Below are 23,940 nucleotides of genomic sequence, written 5' to 3'. Positions count from 1 at the left end.
CTTTGTAGGAAGGTATGGTACGATGTGATACAGCTGTGGGAACACCGGACTATATCTCTCCCGAAGTATTGAAGTCCCAGGGCGGAGATGGTTACTATGGACGGGAATGTGACTGGTGGTCAGTTGGAGTCTTTTTGTATGAGATGCTTGTAGGTGAGTAATGGGATCATCAAAACTGACTGCAGTACTTCCTAGACTTGATGTTAAAATATCACTGTTGTTTTTAAGTGCTTCATTTATTATTTTTCCAACGTAAGCTTGGTACTGATCATGGTATTTGCAAAATATTTATAGTTTCAGAGACATTAAATATATGTTTCAGTAATATTCTGGCACAGCTCTCAAACATTTGTGTTTGCCTCTTATTTACTTATTAACAATTGCTTACGTATGGTGCTTATGTAATTGAAATACTTTTATAAATCAAATCCGTAGATTTGACACTTCTGATGCCTTGCTTTTTAATTTTTGCACTCTGCTTTTTCAGGTGATACACCTTTTTATGCAGATTCTTTGGTTGGAACATACAGTAAAATTATGAATCATAAGAACTCCCTTACTTTCCCTGATGATAACGAGATCTCTAAAGAGGCGAAAAACCTTATTTGTGCCTTTCTAACTGATAGGTAAGATTTAAAATTTATTCAAAATGAAATAAACCTTTGTTAGGAGAATTTCTTCTCATGTGAAAAGAACACACTTGTTTTTCGTTGTGTGTATGTGGGTTTCTAAACCACTGAAGAGCAGTGGAATGCCATTGTCTTAGCATGAATGCAGTGAATGCTGTTCCCATTTAGGTGCTACCATGGTTAGGTGTGAATGCATTTGCATCGGTTGAGTATTTTTTTTGTAGGAATTGGGCTTTATTCTTCTTTTATCTACAACAGTGCAAGCAAGATGCTAATGGATCCTTAAAGAATAGGAAGGCTATTTTAACTTGTGAGTCAAGCATTTTTAAAAGCTTCTGTCAAAGTCTTTAAGTTCCTTTGTTTAACCTGAAGTAGTGTTTTGTCTGATCTAAAAGAGTTACTAACTGATGTTGCTGACAGCTGGACAGGTGGTAGCATCAGTTTTGTCCTGTCCAGTCCCAGCAGTTGGGAGGAACTCACTGATGTTTGCTGCTGCTCTGTTGGCAGTCTCATGTATGGTGGAGGAAGGGAGATGCTGCTACTATGGGAGCATCTACCCTAAATTTTTAGTTTGAATAAGAATCACTACGCCTTAGTAACACTTATAGTTACTTTGGTCTGTGTTGCAGGGTGTTGTAAGGGGCATGCAAAATGGATTCATTTAGATGAAACTAAAGCAAGAGGTGCATTTCAGGAGTGCCCCTAATGCACTCCAGCTGCTCGTGGGTATTAGTCCACAAGATCAGAGTAGAATCAGTCCAAAGGAAACCCATCTGAAATGTGGGTGTTAGGGAGATGTTCAGCACCAGCTGTTTCACTCCGTGAATGCACTTCTTTGTATCATTCTACTTATTAATGTAGACATAACCTTTACTTGAGACCTGGTGCTGCCGAGAGGCGGGGGGGAGGCTATTGCCTCTGCTGGCCTACATGGGAGTCTAAGAACAGCATGAACTCCTAGAAAGAGTGGAATCTAGCTGCTTCTTGGCAGCTGTGTAACCAGACTGTGATGGGGGCAACAGTAGCAGCAGCACATCTTAGAGACGAGGCTTAAAACCAGATTATATTACAAAACGTACCTGCTGAGCTGCTATAGTTATAGTCATATGAAAACGTCAGAAGACTATCTCTTACCTTAGTTTGAGAGAGAATTTTTTTTTGCCTTCTTAGATATGCCTTAGAATGAGTCTTTATTTGCTTGAGAATGATTTATGTAATCTTCCATGCTACACTGAAAGCAAAAACTCTTTGCAGGGAAGTGAGGCTAGGACGAAATGGTGTAGAAGAAATTAAACGGCACCTCTTCTTCAAAAATGATCAATGGGCTTGGGAAACTCTCAGAGACAGTAAGTATCATGCTTTCTTCAGAAGTATTGATCTGGCTCACTTAAGTATCACGTTAGCAAAAGGACTGACTTTTTTTCTTTTTAATGGAAGACACTCTTTCAAATTTCGTGTTTTAATTGTGCTGTACTAAGGAAAAAGATTTCCTAGATACCACAAAGAAATTCTCAAAAACTCATGGTTATCTCACTTAGGTGATATTATTATCATATAATCGTTTTCTTCTTTTTCTAGCCGTAGCACCAGTTGTGCCTGACTTAAGTAGTGACATTGACACTAGTAACTTTGATGATTTGGAAGAAGACAAAGGAGAGGAAGAAACATTCCCCATACCAAAAGCATTTGTGGGAAACCAGCTGCCTTTTGTAGGATTTACGTATTACAGCAACCGTCGGTATGTACAGAGAGAGAGAGCAAACTAACAATATATTCTCATCAAGACTCTTTCTGACTCTGTTCTGAGCTACCAATGTTATATGGTGGTGCTGTGGCAACTGATCAAGAAAAATACACTATGCCACTATTAGGCAGAGCTGCCTACAGAGCAATGAAGTGTATATGTATGGACTTGAACCAGAGAGTTGCAGACATTAAGAAATACAGCTTAATGTCACTACGAGCCACTGTCCCTGAGCTGTATATGAGGCTTCGCTGTTTTATGTCAGTTTGTAGGCATGTGATAAATTAAACCTTCTCTTAACTTCTCTCTGGCTTACTAGAAACAATAAGGTATTTTCTACTTGCCTGTTATCTGCTTCATAATTTTTTTTCCAAAATACTCATCAGCTGCAAAGTGAGATTGTGATGCTTTCAAATTTTCACTGCTGCTTAGAAGACTTTAAGTGACATCAGTTAAAATTATATTCTTTCATACTTAAACAGTCATTATTCACTACGTAGGTACTATGTACATTCAAAAATCTTGATAACTTTTTCTTACTTTGAAAGCTGCTTTTAATCATGCTGGATGTCTGTCAGGCTTAATAGGAGCTAAATCTTATAAGAGATTTAAGGATAGGAGAGTCTTAAAGGAAATAAATCTGTTATCCATCCTTGGATGGAAGAGGAAATGCTTTTCCAAGCCTGTGGTGAAATTCTTTCCATCTATGCAAAAGGTTGGATTTTTTGTTTTTATTTTTTGCTTATTAAGGAGTAGAAGGACTTGCAAGCTTTGTAGACAGTTTGTGTAAGTTCATCAGTCCAGGAATTTCCCAACTTTTCTGATTTTAGTCTATAATAAAACATCCTAAATTTTGCGTTGCAGGAGTGTGAGAAGATTTTGGAAAATATTATCAAGAAAGTGAAGTAGCATATTGAGGCTTGTTAATAACAATTTCTTCTCTTAGCCTCTTCCTTCTTGGGGGACAGTACAGGGAATTTACAGCACTAAAAGGCTATGCTTTACTGTCACTAAAGAAGTCTTCTACTTAATACTATTGTTACTTTGTAGAGTTATTAGAACTAGAGTGCTGTCCTAGAACTGATTTTAATCCCATAGTAATCTGCTGATGTGATAGTCTTGGAAAGTCTGAAATGACCATTCAAACTTTCTAAACTTGTAATCCTAATTTTTATTCTCTTTATATAGTGAAAACAGTTTAAGTGTAGGGAAAAAAAGACAAAGTTGTATATTTGCCCTCCACTCTCCTTAGATTTTATCCACTTAATATATGCTTGGAGAGTTTAAGGCAATGGGGGACTAGGAAAATGGTGAGACTTTTGTCCTTAAATGCAGTGAAACAATCTTTTAGTATAAAATTATTTCTAAAATTTGATCATGAACTAGGAAATATGGTTGTTCATTATGGAGCTTCACTTACAACAAAGGAGGCAGCTCCAGCTTGGCTTTATTTGCTCAGGCGTGCTCTCTGGATCCATCCCGAAACAGATTTTGGAACTGTAGCTGAGAGCAGTTCACAGCCCTGTTTGCTGTGTGGCTCTGTGGTCTCTTCTGGGTCCTGGTTGAGCTTTGTAGTTTGTTCCTACTCTATCTTCCCTGGTGTCATGCCTGTTGAAACATCGCGTTCTCTCTGCTCAACAGCCCTTGTGTGCAAGAGATGCTGGCTTCTGTACTTGGGGCTGTCAAACCCTTTTCTGTAGGGAGTTGTCACATTTCCTCTTTGTCATTTGGTTGTATGTAAGCAGTCTTGAGACCTTTCATTTGACCTTTGCTTTTGAGTTGTCTTTGATCTTACCCTTCTTGATCTATTGGAGAAGTTTTTGTATATATGAAGATATTCTTGTGTAACAGAAAAGGGGATGTGCCCACCTTCCTCAGTTCATGTATCGGAGAGTTCTCCCTTGCATAATCTGCTGCAGTTAGACCTTTTACATCTCTCTGGGACAGTTATCAGGCCAAGACTGTCACATCAAGTACTGAAGGAATTTTAAGATAATCACTTGTATTTCTTTATCTGACTTTCAGAATCATGATAAATAAAAGTTAGAAATTCTTGTTATTTTAGAAAACACTGTTACATAAAATAAGAATACTGGCTTCAGGGCAAACTCCTTGTGTGTGAAGCTCTCAGTAACTTGGTGGGAAGTTCCACACACAGTCTCTGCAGGGCTTGCTTAATTGGTACTACTTGCTGCATAAGTGCCTGAGTAAATATTTGTGGAATAAGAGCCAATGAGAGTGTTGTAACCATGGAAAGCAAAACTTTTTTTTAATAGCTATTAAAAAAAGAAAAGTAGTTGTATTAGTACTTGGCAGAAACCTTTTTTTCTAGAGGGCTTCTATTGCAGCTCTCTCCTTTACACTTAAAGACAAATTGTACAATAGATTATGTGGGTTTTTCAACTACATATGCTTGAATCTTAAAGTATAATAAATACAGAGATGAAAAATCTGAATTTGGTTATCCACATTTGGAGCAGAAAATCTGGGGCTTCTTTTTTTAGTTTGATTATATTCTGTCTTTCACAACCTTGCTTTTAAACAACTCTTAAAATAACTTTTTATATATTGTTACAGGTATTTAGCTGTGTCTGCAGAAAATTCCAATGATAACAGAACAGGCTCCAACGTGGATAAAAGTGTGGTATGTCTAACTGATTTAAGTTTTGTTAGATTTTAGCAAAGAGTCTGTTGGGTATATGAGTATCAAATGTTTGAGTTCTAAATGTTTCAAATTGTTTCAGTGTTTTGGAATATGGAAAATTGATACATTAATTTTTAACTGTTTAGTATGGCATGCCTATTAAAGCTGATTGAAAAAGCAGGGTTGAGTTCTTCATAACACTTTGAAGTTAGTTTTCCCCAACTGGGATAAAATAAGCTGGAACTGCTTCTTTTTTTTATTGAACTGAAATTCAGGTTTTTTACTTTTAGAAATATCAGTGTTCGTGCAGTGTTTTTACAGTGATGTGTATCCCAGCTGTACCACAGCTTTGTGACAACCAAGGGAGTCTGGACATAAGTCTGACAGAAAGCTTGGACTTTCCAGTGACCCACCAGTATAACACTGGAGCTGGCGTTCCCATGAGCTAAGAGGGAGCGGTAGAAGGACTAGCAAAGCAGGAGTTCTGCTCTTTCTCAAATATAAGAGCCCAGACTTGGGTATCTTACTCCCTTCCCAGCGAGCTCCACAGGCTACTGGGAATTGGGGCACTGCATTTATATAGCAGTTCACCTAGCAAGCTCCCAGGGATGTTCAGGAACTCTTTCAGTTACTGCTTCCCAAGCTTCTTGGCAGTCAGGTTACCAGGAAAGTAAATGGAGATGAGGGAAACAAGGTCTGCTTGGATTCTCTATAAGTTTTGATGTAAATTAACCTATTCCTATAGAATGGGTTGGTATTTAACAAATTGGCATTCTTCCCAGTAGAAAACAAAAATGGCAAAATAATTGATAATTAGCTCTAGAAGAAATCTTTTTAACTTTGACTGCGATTTACCCTGTTACTATTTTGTTCTATTGTTTTCCCTTTAGAGTAGAAGACAAGCAGATATCAATACCTGTTCTCTTTTATAAAAACTTGTAATATAAAGGTTTTAATGGTACATGGTATTGCCCATATATAATGTGTAGAGGGTAGGGGAATAAGTTATGTATTTTATTGGGTTAACTGAATTCATTAAGCATTAAACTGAACTGAAATTTATTTATGTTGATGTCTTCCATCAATTTTTTTTTAAACTCATCAGCCTTTAAAAAACATCAGGCCAGAATTTCAAATATTTGTGGGTACTTAAAGCCGTGTGTTGGCCTTTGGTAGACTTTGAAGAGAACTGCAAAACAGATTTGGCAAAATTAGCAGGATATAGGCACCTTCATGTAGTTAAAAAAATACCTCAAGAGGCCGTCTGTATTGTCAGGTGTATTCAAATGTCCTGTGATTTTAATTAATTTGGGAGGTGAAGCTCTGAAAGGATATGGGTGATATAGAGAGATATAAATAAATGTTAAGTCTTTTGTACAGGGTATTTTTACCCCATGCTTCTTTCTCAGCTGTTTTTCTTTCATTACATGCTGCAATGAAAACGGTAATGTTGACACATGGTTAGCAATTAATTAGTTGTGGAAATATAACACAAGATACTAGCTTAGGCTGTCTGCAATTCTGCATGATACTGAGTGTCTTCTGGGAGGACATGAGTGCCAGAAATTTCCAAGAAATTCATTGGGTTTTGCAAGTGTGTAAAACTTCACAGAATTGGGCCATAAAGTTGGACAAAAATGGAATTCAATATCCTTTAACTGAATTTCAAACCTGTTTGAAGATCTGATTATTTACTTTGATTTAGGCCTACCATAAACTCCTGTAAGCAGTGCAGATACTAAGAAGGAGGAGATTCACAGATTCTTCTGCAGTGGATCTTCTTTTTTTTTTCCATTGTTCAGGATGCAGAACCAGACACACTAAGTCCTAGTGGTAAAAATGTATGACAGTTTCAGATGAGCTTTTGTTGTTGCTGAGTCCTCTGCTATAGGCAGGCTTTTCCATGTTCCCTCTCCCACCACCCCGAATGGAAACAGAGTAAAATATAAAGGGATGTTTTAATACTGACTGTTAATTGTAACACAGGATTTTCTTGGGGTATTTTTTAAGCTATTGAGATCAGATTGTGCACAAACTTCTCTGGAAGCCTGTGTTCTGGTACTAATGTAATTTGACCGCGCAGCATGTTGACATAAGCCCCTTGGGGTATAGTACTGTAAAAGCTGCCAGAGACAGAAAGAAGCAAGAGGACGCAATGGAGGTCCAGGCTGGCAGGAGTAAGTACAGAAATACCTCCATTGCCAGATGTCATTATGGACCTGTTCCTTATCCCTCTCATTTAGTTCCTTTACACAGCCTGTCTGGGAGGGCTATGAAATGAGCAACCAAGAAATGGAAGAGCAATTATGTAGAAACAACTTCCTGCTCCTTCATTTTTGCGCATTATCTGTGGTCTTTTATTAGTAAAGTGAGAGCTAGCCTTTAAACAGTCTTGCTTTATTTCTTAGTGGTTCCTGCAGACGAAATGTTTTATGTACTGGTTCTCCTTTCCTTATCCTCAAAGTTTTGATTCAGAGCCCATCTCTGTGGTTTTTGACTACAACCATTGTCTCTTCTAAATGGTGTTGTGTGTCACACCAGTAATTAGTTTACCAGAGCTGTTTTGTTAGTGCTAAGCAGAAGTATAGTATTTCCTTCCTCTTGCAAAGCCTTGTGATAGTAAATATATAGAATGCATAGTAGTAAATATATAGAATACAAAGTGGTGAATATATAAAATCTGTAAGTTTCTTTTAGTTAGTCCACAACCACCATGTCTCTGTTTGTCCTCTGAATACTTCTGAGCAGCTTAAGAGACTAAAATAAAAGAAAGGAAATGACAAAGGATCTCCTGTTCTTGAGGGCATCTGAGTGCTCCATGTTTTTTCCTACTGGATAGGAGAAGAGAAATGATTTAAAGTGTAGGAAGTAAGAAAAATGCCTGCCTGGATGTAGGCAAAAAAATCTCACATACAGCTTCCTAATTTAATATGGATAAAGCATGCTTTAATACTTCTCCAAACACGAGATCTTAGTTAGAACTGAACAGAAAACAGTCCTTGTTGAGAACATAATCACCGTTTCTATCAAGAAAGAATGGAGGCAAGCGTAGTTTTTCTCCTTTTCATTATCCTAGTGTGCAGTTCTAGTTTTTCTAGGTGCATTTTGTAGGAAAAGAAGGAAAGGAAGAGACAGACAAAAGAAGAACTGTTCTGTTGCTGCTTTTTCTGGGATGATTGTGCAAAAGAAATCAGGCAATTGTCAGAGTTTTTAAACTGGAACAAGCAACAAGACAGAAAATGTCAGAACTACTTGAATATGTTGCTTTGCAGAGAATCTAGGTTAGGACTGTGATTCTCCTCTGTGCAGTTGCAGGAATGTTGAAGGAGATGTGGGAAAGTAAATAAGGCTGAAATCCTGACAAGAGGAGCCAGAAAGTTTTAATGAGTGAACCAACAGAAGCTTGACTTAATGAGCTTCCTTAAAGTTGACACCATCTTGTTGTTAATTGAGGATTTTGCTGATGTTACAGAGTGGGATTATTGTGCCCAGAGATCCAGTGAAAGATAGATATTTTGAGACTGCGTGAAAAGAATGAATTTCTGAATTTATCTTACTGGCAAACAACAATAAATACTGTGCAGTAGCATTCTGTATGAACATCTGAAACTTGTTACTATTTTCAAAGCTTAGTACAGTACTATCTGTAAAAAAAAATCTCAGACTAAATGGATACTAAGAGCCCTTTCCTCCCACTAATAATTACTGACAGGCCTGGTTTTGCTACCTGGACTAGTTGAGAGCTTGGAGATTCGTTGTAAAATGTATGTGGTTGTTCATGCTAGAAAAAGAGAAATTTTGAGGCTAATAAAAATATTTTATTATATCTGTGAAGTAATTTCCTACATCTGATTCTGAAAACACTCAAAATGAGGAGGACTTAGCTTAGCCCCATGAATTTCAATGGAAGTATTCATGACTGTAAAATTTTATGTGGGTTCATATTATATATTTACATAATATTAAAGTTCTTTCTTGTAATTAACTAACTTTTAGAATATTTTGGGGGGAATATCACATTTTAACATGCTAAGAACATAGTTTTTAGATATAAGTGAGTAGATTGTGATAGCTGCACTGGGTATTCTGAAAATACTTTTTTGTAGTTCATAAATTTAAAGTATGTTCTTTCATGTACAAATATATATTTAAAGCTGGAAAATATGCAGAAGATGATCTATGAGTTGGAAGAACAACTACATAATGAAATGCAGTTGAAAGATGAAATGGAGCAAAAGTGCAGGTGAGACTTTGAACTTTAATTGTTTACATAATCTGAATACATCTAACACTTCAGCTCAGTATTACTGCTTTATGGATTACCTGAATAATATTAAAGAATTATACTGTAGTCCTCCAAGGCAGTTCTAGGCACAAGTTTAAATCATCCTAAAACAATATTTGAATGGTTTTCTTGTGTATAGTATGACGAATATTCTTTGTTTTCTTTGGCATCTGTGTAACACACATTTTCTTTCTGAATACTTAACCATCTGAGTTTACCTGATGGCTCTGATTCAGACATTTTACTGGGCTGAGGTACACAATGGACATGCTTATTTTTGAAAACTGTGAAATATTGCATGTACTGCATATTTTGAAATATTAAAATTGACATTTTCTGATTTGTAGATACATAGTACTTGTTGGAAATCTGTGTTTTTTCTCTGTGACTAATACATAAGAACAATACTTTTTAAATTCTTTGTTCTACCATGTTGAAGAAGTATGTACCTGAAAAATTGTTACCTATTTCTTGCACCCACACTTATGAACAAACAGTTCAGAGTCTTCTTTTCTGATAATCATGGCATTTTTACTCGTATTCATACAGCCTGAATTCCCCTTCAGTAACTGTTTTGCTGAAGTAATATTGAAGATGATGTCAAAGGACAGTAACGTCTCCTTTGATTTGTCATGCTCTATACTGTAGAGTTAGTAAATTGGATATATTTCTGTAACTACTACTTATTGTACTGCCCAGGTAACATTGTCCGAGTCCTTTTTGTTATTGTCTCTTTGAAGATGGTTTGGTAGCTACAAAAACACGATGGTCTGCTATCAGTGTTATGGCAGTCAACTGGATCAAACTGCTTTGGGGAGATTTTACTATGCACAGTTACATTGCTTCAACAGAGAGACTTTTAAATAAAATATCCTTAGTTAAGGAGCTGTCTACTATGAATGAACCATTTTAGATACTTGGGAAGTTCACAACTAAATGAAATTTTTGTAGACCATTGGAAAATAACAGTTCACCAGGGTATCCTAATCTTAATGATATGTATACATATGTTATTCTTACACTTGCAGATTTAGGGACAAAATATGACACCTAAAGTTTTGTGTATATAATCTGTAGTGAAGTTGATGAATATTTAATAATGTATTTTATAAACTATTTCCAACGATTGATGGTTTTCTCAAATTTAAAATGTTCGTAATAAAATAGCATTAGCTAAAATGTGGATGTTCATTTTAGTAATGGTCCCAAATTATTTAACTAGTAAAACACTAGTCATGTATAATGTATCCTTCTCATACATTACTAAATGATTTGTTATTTTTAGAACTTCAAACATAAAGCTGGACAAGATAATGAAAGAACTGGATGAAGAGGTAACTTTTTTTCTCATTGAAGTCTTCCTATGTGAGTAAAGCATATAGATAGTACTCTCATAATTCAAGACGTTTGTTCTGTGACTTAAAAAATTGTTCTCAATTTGTAGTTAAGACCAAGCTACCACATTTCAAAATTTAACATCAGGAGATGTGTATTTTTTGTTGGTAAACATTTTCAGAAACATTGTTTTGTTTCTAGAAGTCACAGTGACTTGACTTCCGTTTTCTGTGCTAAATGTTTTGCTTAGTCTTGCTTATTGGAGTTTGTGTGGAGTTTATCAAAATTAGATTCTAAAAATTAATGTACAGATAATTTTCTATTGAGTTTCCATGCTGTCTGTTAATAAACAGTTTAATATTTATATATAATCGTGCTAACTATAACTTTTCTAGGAGTTTTGTAAATTTGTCATGTAGAAGTTTTAAAAGCCATCTTTTCCGCAGCTGTTTTCAAGGGAGCCAGGAACTCATCCACTGAAAATGGGCAACAGTTTTCTTGTTAGAGCTAGTTGCATTGATACTGGTTTAGGGATCATTCTTTAAAATGTAAATAGAAAATGCCAATGCTTTTAATTTTAGGGAAATCAAAGAAAGAACTTAGAAACAGCAGTGTCTCAGATTGAGAAGGAAAAAATGGTATTACAACATAAGATAAATGACTACCAAAGAAAAATTGAACAAGAGAATGAAAAAAGACGGAATATGGAAAATGAAGGTATGCCATGTTTTCCAAATGTTTGAACTCATGAGGTGTATGATGTGATTTTAGGAATAATTCACTATTTTAGCATCTTAAATGCTACACAACTTTAGAAGGGACCTTTTAAAATAATCAACACATGAAAAATTTTCAATATCTTACCTTCTTGTTAAAACTCAAAATATTTTTATCTTATTGTCAAATTCTGTTCTCTACAATGAGTGTATTGTTATTCTACAGGCATAGAATTTGACCTAGAAAATTAAAAAAAAAAAAAAAAAGTGAGGGGAGTCCAACAGAAAACCTATTATATACTAGGAGCTTCTATTTAAATATGTGTGTGTTTTGATCTGCATTATTAATACTGTAATTTCTCTTTAGCATCCACGCTAAAAGATCAGATAGAGGACCTGAAAAAAATTAGCCAACATTCACAAATTTCAAATGAGAAGATAACACAATTACAGAAACAAGTATGTTATTTCTTTTCATTGTCTTTGTTATTTCTTAGATTTGAAAAGCATTATTGAGCATTCAGATATAACAAAATTGGTCCTGATAGTTTTTATATTTGAGAATCTTGTCTGTTTTATTTCAACAGCTAGAAGAAGCCAATGATTTGCTAAGGACAGAATCAGATACAGCAGCAAGACTGAGAAAGGGTAACACAGAACTGAGCAAGTCATTAAGTCATGTAGAATCACTGAACAGAGAACTGCAGGAAAGATGCAGAGTTCTAGAAAGCACAAAACTGCAGGTGGAGAAAGACTATTATCAGCTGCAAGCAGCTTTGGAATCAGAACGAAGGGACAGAAGTCATGGGTCTGAAATGATTGGAGAGCAACAGGGTAATCCTTCTGTATTTATACTTTTATCAAAAAAAGTTGTAATAACTCTATTTAAATTGCAAAAGTACAGTTGCATAAAGTCAGGAAAGCCAACCTGCAAACTGAGTGTGATTCACTAAAACAATTCCTGAAGATTAGATTTAGCTTCCTAATTGTGTCTGAGTGGCCCTTGGGAAGGAGAGTATCAAAGAGCAAGCTGTGGGAAACCACCTATTTTAAGTCTATGGGGCTGCCCTGACTAAAAGCCTGAGACCAATGGTATAAAAATAGAAAAAAGTGGCACAGTGTTACAGAAGAGACAACACTGTTTCTTATTGCTATGGTGCAGCAGCCAAGCTGAGGTACTCTGCCTTTCTTCCTCTTTCATTTGTGGAGAAAGCTACTTTATTGTTAAACAGTATTTTTTTTATTTCTTTATGATGCTTCTACATTACTTTTATGAACAAGATGAAAAGCATCATAAGATCTGCAAACTCTTGTAACTCCCCTTTTTAGAGATGCTTGGAACTTTTTATCACTTTTACTTCCAATTCTTCATACCAGAAACTATATAGATATATTAATTCATAACTATACATATGCTAATCAATCATGTCTCTTAACTTGCAAATTTAAAATATCTGTCTGCAGTACTAAAAATCATTTTCTGTGAGGCACAGTCTTTTGCTTACTTGTATAGGCTGAGAAGAGGTGTTGAGAGTTTTGGGTTTTTGTTTTGTTTTCTAAGGTAAACTTCATATTCTCTAGCATGAGGTAAGAACTACCGAGAATCAAGTTGCCTGTTTACTATGCTTCAAATATAGTAAATCAATTTCAGTTGAATGACTGTGAAGTTCCTCTAGAATCACTGAATGCAGTTTGGGCAAGTTTGTGAATAATTGCAAGCAGGAGGTACAAAGTGGCATGAGAAGACTCCTCTGTGCACTTTGTGCACTTTTGCCCACAGAAAAGAAATCTTTTTCTGAAGTGTGTAGGGTAAGATACTTTGCTGGTGTATATCCAAATACCTTTATATAGTTTAAACACACATACAGCTGATTTTAAAAGCACATTTTAAATGAATAAGAAAAATACAAAATTCTAGAAGACTTTCTTTTTTTCTATCTCATGTAGTCTCTTAGGTATTGCTAGGATGTCTTTTCATATTTAAAATTAATCTAAGCATGGTGCACTATAAACAGATGTATTTGAGAATTATGATAGGTACATTTTTGCATCTTACTGTGTATATATTGTATCTAAGGTATTCAGTGTAATATAAAGTAATTCAAAATATTTTTGTGTGTGTTTACTTATTTTGAAGGAACTAATGCAAATTCTTCAGTCTAGAAATATATAATATTACTTAGTATTTAGTATAAACTTCCAATTAGAAAAATACCACATAGGGTGCCGTGAAAGAGCGTGAGGGGAAAAATAGTTCTTCTATCCATGGAAGAGCACTTAAGTCACAGTTATGGGAATATATATTGCATTTGCACCTGTAGATTTATTTAAGATTGACTCTCGGTGTTATGTGACTTATATACATATACCACAATGTTAGTGGAATTAATATCAGAAAAAATGTTTACTGCATGCCAAAGTAAAACTTGCATTAATTAAAGAAATTTTGCATATCACTTTTAGGATTGATAGGAGGCAAATACTCAGTCTGCATGTGATTTTGTTTTCTGTGGACTGTTTCTAATGGTGTGCATGAAGGATGGCTGAGAAGATTATTTTCCTTTACAATGTACAGCCTTCACATATGTAAAACCTTTTAAGGTGGAAATATTTTAGGGGCCCAGAAATAAAAGATTAATAAAATAAAATATAAATAAATAAATAAAAGAAATAAATATTGCAAAAACTATTGATCTAAGTCTACTAAATAATATTCAATGATTTTTTTTTTATGGCAGTTCGGATTACAACTTTACAAGAAGAGGTAAAAAACCTTAAAAATAATCTTGAAAGAGTGGAAGCAGAAAGAAAACAAGCACAAGATATGCTTAATCATTCAGAAAAGGTATGGTAAAATATTCTCATCAGATTTTCAGCTACTATTTATTGATGTGAGTCATATGTTCTTGCTCTCGTCAGTGTGTGCTTAAAACAATGAACTAGACAGGGCTAACTAATTTAAGATCCCATCGGGACAATAGGTCTCAAAAGTACTCAGATAGTTCTTGCTTGTAGCTTCGGGGGCAAAATTCATGTCTGTCTTTCATTGCCACTGACTCAAGGATCCAGCTCTTCTGCCAGTAGCCAGTTATTTTTCTTCTGCTTGCCTAACTGCCACTACAGAGACTTGCCTGCTGAGAATCTTTGAATCTAAGTTTTTTTTAAAGCCTGAAATTTAAGTTTCCAGTCTTACTGGGATTTTAATTTGGTTTAGTCAGCCAAACCATTTGATCAACCTTTGAGCTGAGCCGTTTGAATTTTGTTCCTTCTTTCCTGAAGAGTGACAGAAGTGTGTTCCCCTAACATCTCTGACCTCACCAGGACAGAGAAACAAGCAAAGAAGCTTAGAAGGAAATCCTGCACCATTTTTCTAAACAGGCTACATAGTTAATCTTATGTTTTGAGGTCAGGTAAAGCTTTGCTGTGCTATTTGGGCCATCCAAAGTGAACCAGAGAGATGTTTTCCCATGAGGGAAGATGCAAGCAGTGTCTTTCTCATTTGGAGTAATGTGAAGCAGTGATCCAAAGGCAAGCCCCTGTCCATCAAAACTCATGCTGTGCTTGCTTTATGAGTTACTATTGATAGTTGGGACTGCCAGTGATGAAGTAACTGAACTGCGTGCAGGCAACACGAATGAAAATGAGATAAAAATCCTTTCTTCTAGGCTTCTGTGTTCTGTTCCTTTCCTCTGTGCTCTAGTGCTGTCCATGGCATGCATAGTTGACATTTCCAATGTAAGTGACCACTGATGAGAAAAAACTACAGAGATGGTCTTTATATAATAGCACATCCTGCAATTTATTCAGAACAAGAAGTTTCTGTTTTCATATGTATTTATAGACTACTGAATAAAAGACTATTGAACTTTGAACGCAGGTTTTATCTGTTACCTTTATATCTAAACATTGAAAATAACATTGATAATTTCTTTGTAACAAAAAATGAACACTAAAAAAAGAAAGAAAAGGAAATGTGGTTCCCTCAGGTATTTTGGAAATGTTATTGAAACCTTGTAATATTTTTTCTTATTCTTAGGAAAAAAATAATTTAGAGATAGATTTGAACTACAAACTCAAATCATTGCAAGACCGGTTAGAACAGGAGGTAAATGAACACAAAGTGACTAAAGCTCGGTTAACTGACAAACATCAGTCAATAGAGGAGGCAAAATCAGTTGCCATGTGTGGTAAGTGTTTCTTGAAAGTTTCAGATTCTGATATAAATGCATAGTTACAATAGTTACAATACCTAAACTTGCCTTGGTTTCTAAAATTCTATTGAATCTTTTAAGCTCTGGCAAATGCTAAATGGAATTGAAAGAGTGTGTTACCAAGACAGAAGTCTTGGATTATATTCCTTCTCATATAACTGCATTAAAAATAGTGGTGTTAGGCAGTGTACATATAGATTTGTCTGAAATCAGTAGAGAACCTAAGGGGGCGGGGCAGCAACTTGTCTCAAGCAGTGAAATTTCCTCTATAGACAGATACCCATGAATCAAAGATGTGCCATGATATCTCTGTTGAATAAATCGAGTTTTCTTTGTGGAGGTCATCGGTACTTGCATGTGTTTTTTACAAAGCTAATATGAATTCTTGCACTTCTTTTCTTTCCCTCTATTATCCATTCATGGAAATCAGGCTTTGCCTATAATACTTCATAATGATTATTTCAAGAATGTGTATCTTTTTTCCACTATTTATCTTTCAGTTGTCATGATAGTATTCCAGTGTTTTGAATTCAGATCAGAATTAATAGTTCTGTTTAAGTGCTTGTTGCAACAATACCAGAAAGTTTTTGCTCAGTAATCAATTCATCTGGCAGCAGAAGAACATAAATAGCTGAACAAAAGTGTCTGGAAAGTGTTAGGGTATTTAAGACTGTGTTTAGGAAGACATTCTTGTAGATGCTACATTTTCTTTGTTTTTTTTTTAAATCTTATTTAGAAATGGAAAAAAAAGTGAAGGAAGAAAGGGCAGCAAGAGAAAAGGCAGAAAATCAAATAGTTCAGGCTGAAAAACAGTGTTCCATGCTGGACTTCGACCTGAAGCAATCTCAGCAGAAACTGGAACACCTTCTTGAGCAAAAGGAGAGACTGGAAGATGAAGTAAGCAAAATGTTCATCACTGACAATGTTCTGTATAAAGAAAATATGAAATGATAGTTGCTTTGAAAATTAGAGTTGTTAAATTCACATACACTGAAATCTGCGTATAATATACTTCTCAGTATAACTGAAGACAGTAATTGGCCTAAATGGTGTAAGGTAATTTCCATTTGTTACTTACCTTTTGGATGCCTTAGACATTTCAGCTCTTAATTTAATACTCATTAATCCACTTCTTTGTGTTTCATTTTCCTTCTTTTTTTTAAAGCAAATGCTTGCTTGTGAATTTGACTGAATAGTATGATTGGTTTGGATGGTTTGCAGTTCTGAATTTGCATTCTCCAGAAGAGCTTTTGTTCAAACAAAAGCAATTTGATTATTGTGTGTGAAAACTAGGTATCAATACTAAGAGTTTCATCCCCACTTCTTTTATGCAACACTTGGAAGGAAAGTGGTAACACCTTTCTTATGGGTCATGACTTCTGTAAATCAGTTTTTATATAGCTGGTAGGCTGCAGTGTTTTCTAGGATAAGAATTTTTTAAAATCTGAAATCCACAGAGTTTTGCATGACCTTCCAGCAGACAACTTAGATTTCTTCCATTGTTGCCTTTAAGAGCACAACTAATGGAGGCAGCCAACAGACAGCAGTTTGTGGAGAAGGATGCAAAGAAGGGCCTGTTAACGCTGCTCAGACCAGCATATGCATCTTTAGCTATGGTGGTAATGGGCCGCAGGGCATGGACCCCCATAGCTGTTGGAGCAACTGTTACTGCAACGTCAAAGGCTTCTACCCAGAAGGAACTTCAGAAGGAGGATCAGCTCTGCAAGGGCCTGGGGCTGCAGCAGAGCAAGGGCTGCAGGGAGCAAGGGCCTGGGGCCTCTGGCTGAGGCTGGGTTTGATGGTCTTTTTGCCTGCAGGAGGTGCGCAGTGGTTGAGGAGGTGTGCTGCTAATTCAGGGAGCTGTGTTAGGAGGTCAGCAGACTATGCAGCATCAGAGATGATGAGAAAGAGATCAACCAGATCTTATCTGAGATTCTGCAGCCTCAGGAGTCTGAACCTCCAACTGTAGAGAAGGGTCAGGCAGAGTCAGTGCCTATGGAGTCAAAAAGGAGAAATTCCATGATGGTGGCAGCTGGTGACTTCTGGCACCAGGAGGAAGGGTCTACTGCAAGACTTGCAATTTTGGAATAGATTCACTCCCCTCATAGCTGATGCGGAGCTGGGAACGCTCTCAAGTAGAACATGTACCACAGCTTAGCCTCAAGCACACAGGAGCACCATGCGGAAGCAGCCTGTGTTAGTAGGAGACTCTCTGCTGCAGGGAGTGGAGGCTCCCATCTTGCCAACCGAACCTGCCATCTAGGGAGTCTTGCTGCTTGCCGGAGACTCACATTCAGGATGTTGTACAGAGGCTGCCGAGGCTTGTGTGGCCCTTGGACTATCACCTCCTGCCGCTCTTCCACGTGGGCACCAATGATACTGCCAGGGGATACCTGGAAACTATTGAGCATGACTGCATGGCTGTGGGGATAACAGTCAAGGGCATGGGGGACCAGCTGGTGTTTCCCTTGATCCTGCTGGTGAGGGGTAAGAGTCTGAGGAGGATTAAATGTATCCTTTGGGTCAACCAATTGGTTGGGCAGCTGGTGTTGGTGACATGGTTTTGGTTTCTGTGATCATGTGACCCTCTTCAAAGACCAGAAGCTGCTTGGGAGAGATGGGATCCCCCTGACACAGTAGGGCAAAAGCCTCTTTGCCAACAGGCTGGCCAAGCTGATAAGAAGAGCTTTAAACTAGGAATGACAGGGAAGGAAGAGAATGACCAACAGTCAAGGAAGGAAGTAGTAGACAGGGTTGGCAACCAAAGAGTTTGGAGTGATGTAAACAGAAGGGACCTCTTAATCAACAAAATTGTGTTGAAGTGGAATCGCCCAAAGCATATGCCTGTAAATGAGGAAATGTCTATGGGATGACATTAACGGATTAGTTCTTGTGCCCTAGAGAAGTCAGCATGCCGGGGTGCCTCTCTGAAGTGCCCGTACACTAATGCATACAGCATGGGAACCAAACAGGAGGAATTAGAACTCTGTGTTCAGTTACAGGACTATGATCTCACTGGGATCGTGGAGATGTGGTAGGATAGCTTACAGGACTGGAGTGCTGCCATGGCTGCATACAGGCTCTTTAGTAAGGACAGGCCAGGAAGGTGAGGAGGGAGAGCTGCCGTTTATGTGAAAGAGCAACTGGAATGCATGGAACTCTGCCAGAGGATGGGTGAGGGGCCAGCTGAGAGCTAATGGGTCAGGATTAGTGGGCAGCACAACATGGGTGACACTGTAGTGGGTGTCTGCTATAAACTGTCTGATCAGGAATAAGTAGTAGACAAGGCCTTCTTCACAGAATTGGAAAAAGCTTCGTGTTCGCAGGCCCTGGTCCTCATGGGAAACTTTAACCACCCCGATGTGTGCTGGAAGCAAAGCACAAGCAATCCAAGAAGTTTCTGGAGAGCACCGATGACAGTTTCCTAATACCAGTGATTAAGGAGTCAGTGCAGAGAGGCTCTTTGTTTGACCTCATATTTACAGACAAGGAAGTGCTGGTTAGATATTTAAAAGTAGGGGACAGCCTTGGCTCCAGTGAGCACCAGATGGTGGAGTTCATGATCCTGGAAGGAGGAAGCAGGGCAAAAAGCAGGATCACAACCCTGGACTTCAGGAGAGCAGACTTTGGACTGTTCAGGGACCTGCTTGGAAGAATCCTGTGGGATATGGCCTTAATGGAAGAGGGGTCCAAGAGAGCTGGCTGATATGCAAGGATCATCTCCTCTAAGCTCAAAAATGGTCCATCCCAACAAGCAGGAAATCAAGCAAAGGCAGCAGGAGGCCTGCCTGGATGAACAAGTAGCTCCTGACTCAAGTCAAACATAAAAAGGAAGCACACAAGAGGTAGAAGCAGGACAGGTGATCCATGTAGAATATAGAGATACTATACAAGCATGCGGTTACAGCGTTGTGCAGGGTGGAGTTAGGAGGGCTAAAGCGCACCTGGAGTTGATTATGGCAAGACACATGAAAGGCAACAAGAAAAGCTTCTATAAGTACATAAGCAGTGAAAGGAAGACTAGGGAAAATGTGGGCCAACTACTAAATGGTGCAGGGGCCCTGGTGACAAAGGACACAAAAAAGGCAGAACTACTGAATGCCTTCTTTGCCTCAGTCCTTGCAGATAAGACTGGCTTTCAGGCATCCCAAGCCCCTGAGACTAGAGGGGAGGTCTGGAGCAATGAAGACTTACCCTTGGTGGAGAAAGATCAAGTTAGGGAACACTTAAACCAGCTGGACACACGCAAGTCTCTGGGCTCTGGTGGGATGCACCCGTGTGTGCTGAGTGAGCTGGCCAGTGTCACTGTGAAGCCACTCTCGATTATCTTAGAAAGGTCATGGCAGTTGGTAGAGATTCCTGAGGACTGGGAGAGAGCAAATGTCACCCTTGTCTTTAAGAAGAGCGGGAAGGAGAATCTGGGGAACTTCAGGGCAGTCAGCCTCACCTTGATTCCTGAGAAGGTGATGGAGCAACTAATCCTAGATAGTATGTCTAACCACATGAAAGACAGGAATGTGATTGGGAGTAGTCAGTGTGGATTTACAAAGGGGAAATAGTGTTTAACCAATCTGATAGCCTTCTGTGATGAGATGACTGACTTGGTGGGTGAGGGAAGAGCAGTTAATATTGTTTACTTTGATTTTAGTAAGGTTTTTGACACAATCTCCTATAATATTTTTGTAAATAAGATGATGAAATATGGGCTAGATAAGGGGCCAGTGAGGTGAATTGGAAACTGGCTGAACTGCCAGGCTCAAAGGGTTGTTAGCAGCAGCACAAAGTCCAGCTGGAGGCTGGCCACTTAGTGGTGTCCCTCAGGGGTTGATACTGGGGCCAGTACTGTTTAACATCTTAATGAACTGTATGATGAGACTGAAAGCACCCTCAGCAAGTTTTCAGATGATACAAAACTGGGAGGAGTAGTTGATAGACTAGAGGGTTATGCTGCCATTCGGCAGGACCTTGACAGGCTGGAGAATTGGGCTGACCAGAACATCATGAAGTTCAGCAAAGGGAAATGCAGAGTCCTGCACCTGGAATGGAATAACCCCATGCTCCAGTACATGCTAGAGGCTAACCTACTGGAGAGCAGCTTTGCAGAGAAGGCCCTTGGGAGTTTTGGGGGGCAACAAGTTAAACATGGGCTACCAATGCACCCACGAGGCAAAGGCCAACTGTATCCTGGACTGCATTAGGAAGAGCGTTGCCAGCAGGTTAAGGGAGGTGATCCAGGTGATCCTTCCCCTCTACTCAGTACTGGTGAGACCACATCTGGAGTGCTGTGTCCAGTGCTGGGCTCCCCCCTACAAGAAAGGCATGGATTTACTGGAGCAAGTCCAATGAAGGCCTATTGAGATGATTATGGGTTTGGAGCACCTCTCATACAGGGAGAGGCTAAGAGAGCTGGGACTGTTTAGCCTGGAGATGAAAAGGCTCAGCAGGGGATCTTATCAATGTTTATAAATATCTGATGAGAGGGCGTAAAGAGGAAGGGGCCGTATTCTTCTCAGTGGTGTCCAGTGACAGGACGAAAAGCAGTGGGCACAAAATCACAACAAATTCCACTTGAACATAAACACTGGGTGTGTTTATGTGTGAGGATGGTTTGACTGGGGAGGTTGTGGAGACTTCTTTGGAGATATTCAAAATGCGACTGGACATAGTCCTGGGCAACCAACTGTAGCTGAACCTACTTGAGCAGGGGGGATGGATAAGATGATTTCTAGAGGTCTTTGCCCACCCCAACTGTTCTGTGATTCTGTGAAGATAAAATAAGTAGAACAAAGTTGGGACTTTGAAAAAAGAGACTAAATACAGGGAAGCTTTGTCATCATGCACCGTTATCTCACTACCTTATGTAAGGGCAGCAACTTTTACAATGAGATTATTATACTGAAGTATTTGACGGTTTAGGAATGTTTTTATGTATTGTACAATGTGTAGCATTTAGGCAGTAATGTTTGATGTAAAATAATCCATATATGAAACACTTCCAACCACACACAACTGGTTATTCAGCAAACTTTCCTAAACTGAAATCATTTTTCATTTAGGTAAAAAACCTAACACTTCAACTAGAACAAGAGACCAATAAGCGAATAGTGGCACAGAACGAATTAAAGGCGCAAGCTTTTGAAGCAGATAACTTGAAGGGTTCTGAGAAGCAGCTGAAACAGGAAATCAACACACTGTTGGAAGCAAAGAGATTACTGGAATTTGAGTTGGCTCAACTTGCTAAGTAAGTAAAAATCTGAAGTAAAATAGAAAAAGTTGCTTAATTATGCATGTAATATTTTGTCTGTTGCTATTCTTCACAAAAAAGTTCTCTGGTGCAGAGGCATTTTTTCCTAAAATAAAAGTATATTTTTAGTGGCATGTTATGATTTCTATATGTAGACTTCAGTGTTGGAATATTTTTGCTATGAGCTATGATATGGAACATTTCTTAGCTCATGATTCTGCGTCAGAGCATAAACAACACTTAATCTGAGGTTTGACTTCTTTTATGGATCAGTTGTGATCTACTTATTAAATCATTTGCGACTTGTTTTACAGAACTTCATGGATGTCGATAACTTTTCTTTAACTACCTGATGCTTTTTCTTAGCTGAAGACAGCATTGTTCATCAATTGGGCTTCTATCACAGCTTCCTTCAGCTGAAAAAAGGGCTTAATGTTTCTCCTATTAGAGTACTTCTTTTCTTCTGCCTTTCATACTAGAAAGGTCATCAGGGTTGAATAAATTCAATCAGAATTTTAGAAGAAGGTAAACTCTTAGTCTTCATGAAATAGGATCTGTGCAAATATAGAATGTCGATAGGATGTTGATATGTTCTGGATGGAAACAGCTTGTCATCATTTGCTAATAGGTGACTTTTTACATGTTTTCCTTTTTTATTCTTTTGAAGACAGTACAGGGGGAATGAAGGTCAGATGCGTGAGCTTCAGGATCAGCTTGAAGCTGAGCAGTATTTTTCGGTAAGACTCACAAAGAATTTTGCAACAACTGTTACAGTTTGACATGGAATCATTGAACAGTGAATGTTTTGACATATTTGCATTTAAAAAATGTAAATAACAGTAACTCGGCATAAATCAGCAACTCACAAAATCCTGCTTCTAACAGAAACAAGGAACAAAAAATTAGAGTACATTAGTATGCTGTTACAGGCAATCTATCTGCTATATTGCCTTTTAGTTGTTTGATTGTCAAAGTCTTATGTATTATATTATGATGAGTAACTCAATTATCTGAATTATTCAACAGAGTAATTTCTGTCTCAAGGTTGTAAAGAGGCATTTTTCTGACATAACTGCAAACTTTAGAGAAAAGAGTTTGAAACTTACTCCAATATATTCCATACAATTGATCTGTAGCAAGTATATTTAAGAACTGTACAGTAGCATTCTGTTTCATTCTAGAAACATACTTTCTCTGTACCTGAGTCCCTGAAGAGCACTGAGGAGCCTTATTCTGTATCCCATGTAGTGGAAATGTGTATTCCGTGGATTTAGTTTGATCTGTTGCGTTTCTGTGAATAGCAGAAAAAAAAATAGCCTAAGATATTCTGTAATGCCCGAACTTTCAATACATTTGTGAATACGCATAGATTGTAGACATTTCAGTTTGGAAAGTATGTTTTTTATTTCAGCTCCTCCTTGGAGATGCAATAAAAAATTATTTTGTTTACTAAACTCTATGTCACTGTAATTTTATCATATGCATTACAGACTTTTGTGCATTTCTCAAAACAAACTGCTAATAAGATCCAGAATATCATGTTTCATCCTGAATTTTCCATGTTTTCACAAGAATGTGATTTAAACAAGACACATTCACAATCCACCCCAAATATTTAGCAAAAGTACTGCAGTATGGAAGATTAAGTTTTAATTTACAGAATTACCAATATGGTTAATAACAATATTATTATAGTGATTAGGAACACAGATCATTCATATAGATCAGATCTCTGTTGAATCAATTACTAAGACAAAGTCAATTCTCACCCCAAAACCTTGCAGTCTAGATGTATGGATACGAACAGAATACAGCAGATGGAAGCATGAGTCAGTATTAGGCTTTAGTCAGACTAACGTTTTGCAACAGTGATGCCACAGGAGGATGCAAGTTTGTCCTCTTGTGTCCAAGAGACCTGCCCAGTTGTGCCGCAGTGCCTTCCTTTGCTTTTGTCAGCAGGTGTGTTTGTACAACTGTGTAGAAAACCAGAGTAGAAAATTGAAAACTAACCTGATTACATCAGTTCCCTACACAAGGGAGACTGGAAAGGAGCATCTAGGACAGGCAGGAAGGAGGAAATTCCATTGAAGGCAGTACTGGTGTATGTTAGTTTGACATATTCTAACCAACCA

The 23,940-nt window shown here is 37.7% G+C and overlaps 1 protein-coding gene across 1 annotated transcript in view; it reads left to right on the top strand.

The window, feature by feature from the left end:
* The window catches only part of ROCK1 (Rho associated coiled-coil containing protein kinase 1), a 92,252-nt gene that overhangs the window by 40,757 nt on the left and 27,555 nt on the right, over positions 1-23,940 (top strand). The window contains exons 7-21 of the mRNA XM_026122794.2: positions 9-153; positions 488-626; positions 1,884-1,975; positions 2,208-2,367; positions 4,951-5,017; positions 9,172-9,260; positions 10,588-10,636; positions 11,219-11,354; positions 11,721-11,812; positions 11,941-12,187; positions 14,092-14,198; positions 15,390-15,540; positions 16,301-16,461; positions 21,621-21,805; positions 22,476-22,545. Coding sequence (XP_025978579.1) covers positions 9-153; positions 488-626; positions 1,884-1,975; positions 2,208-2,367; positions 4,951-5,017; positions 9,172-9,260; positions 10,588-10,636; positions 11,219-11,354; positions 11,721-11,812; positions 11,941-12,187; positions 14,092-14,198; positions 15,390-15,540; positions 16,301-16,461; positions 21,621-21,805; positions 22,476-22,545 — 1,890 coding nt within the window. The remainder of the gene's footprint in view (positions 1-8; positions 154-487; positions 627-1,883; positions 1,976-2,207; positions 2,368-4,950; positions 5,018-9,171; positions 9,261-10,587; positions 10,637-11,218; positions 11,355-11,720; positions 11,813-11,940; positions 12,188-14,091; positions 14,199-15,389; positions 15,541-16,300; positions 16,462-21,620; positions 21,806-22,475; positions 22,546-23,940) is intronic.

This window comes from Dromaius novaehollandiae, chromosome 2 (assembly GCF_036370855.1).
Source record: "Dromaius novaehollandiae isolate bDroNov1 chromosome 2, bDroNov1.hap1, whole genome shotgun sequence".
NCBI lineage: Eukaryota > Metazoa > Chordata > Aves > Casuariiformes > Dromaiidae > Dromaius > Dromaius novaehollandiae.
This window is presented reverse-complemented; position numbering and strand designations above follow the sequence as displayed.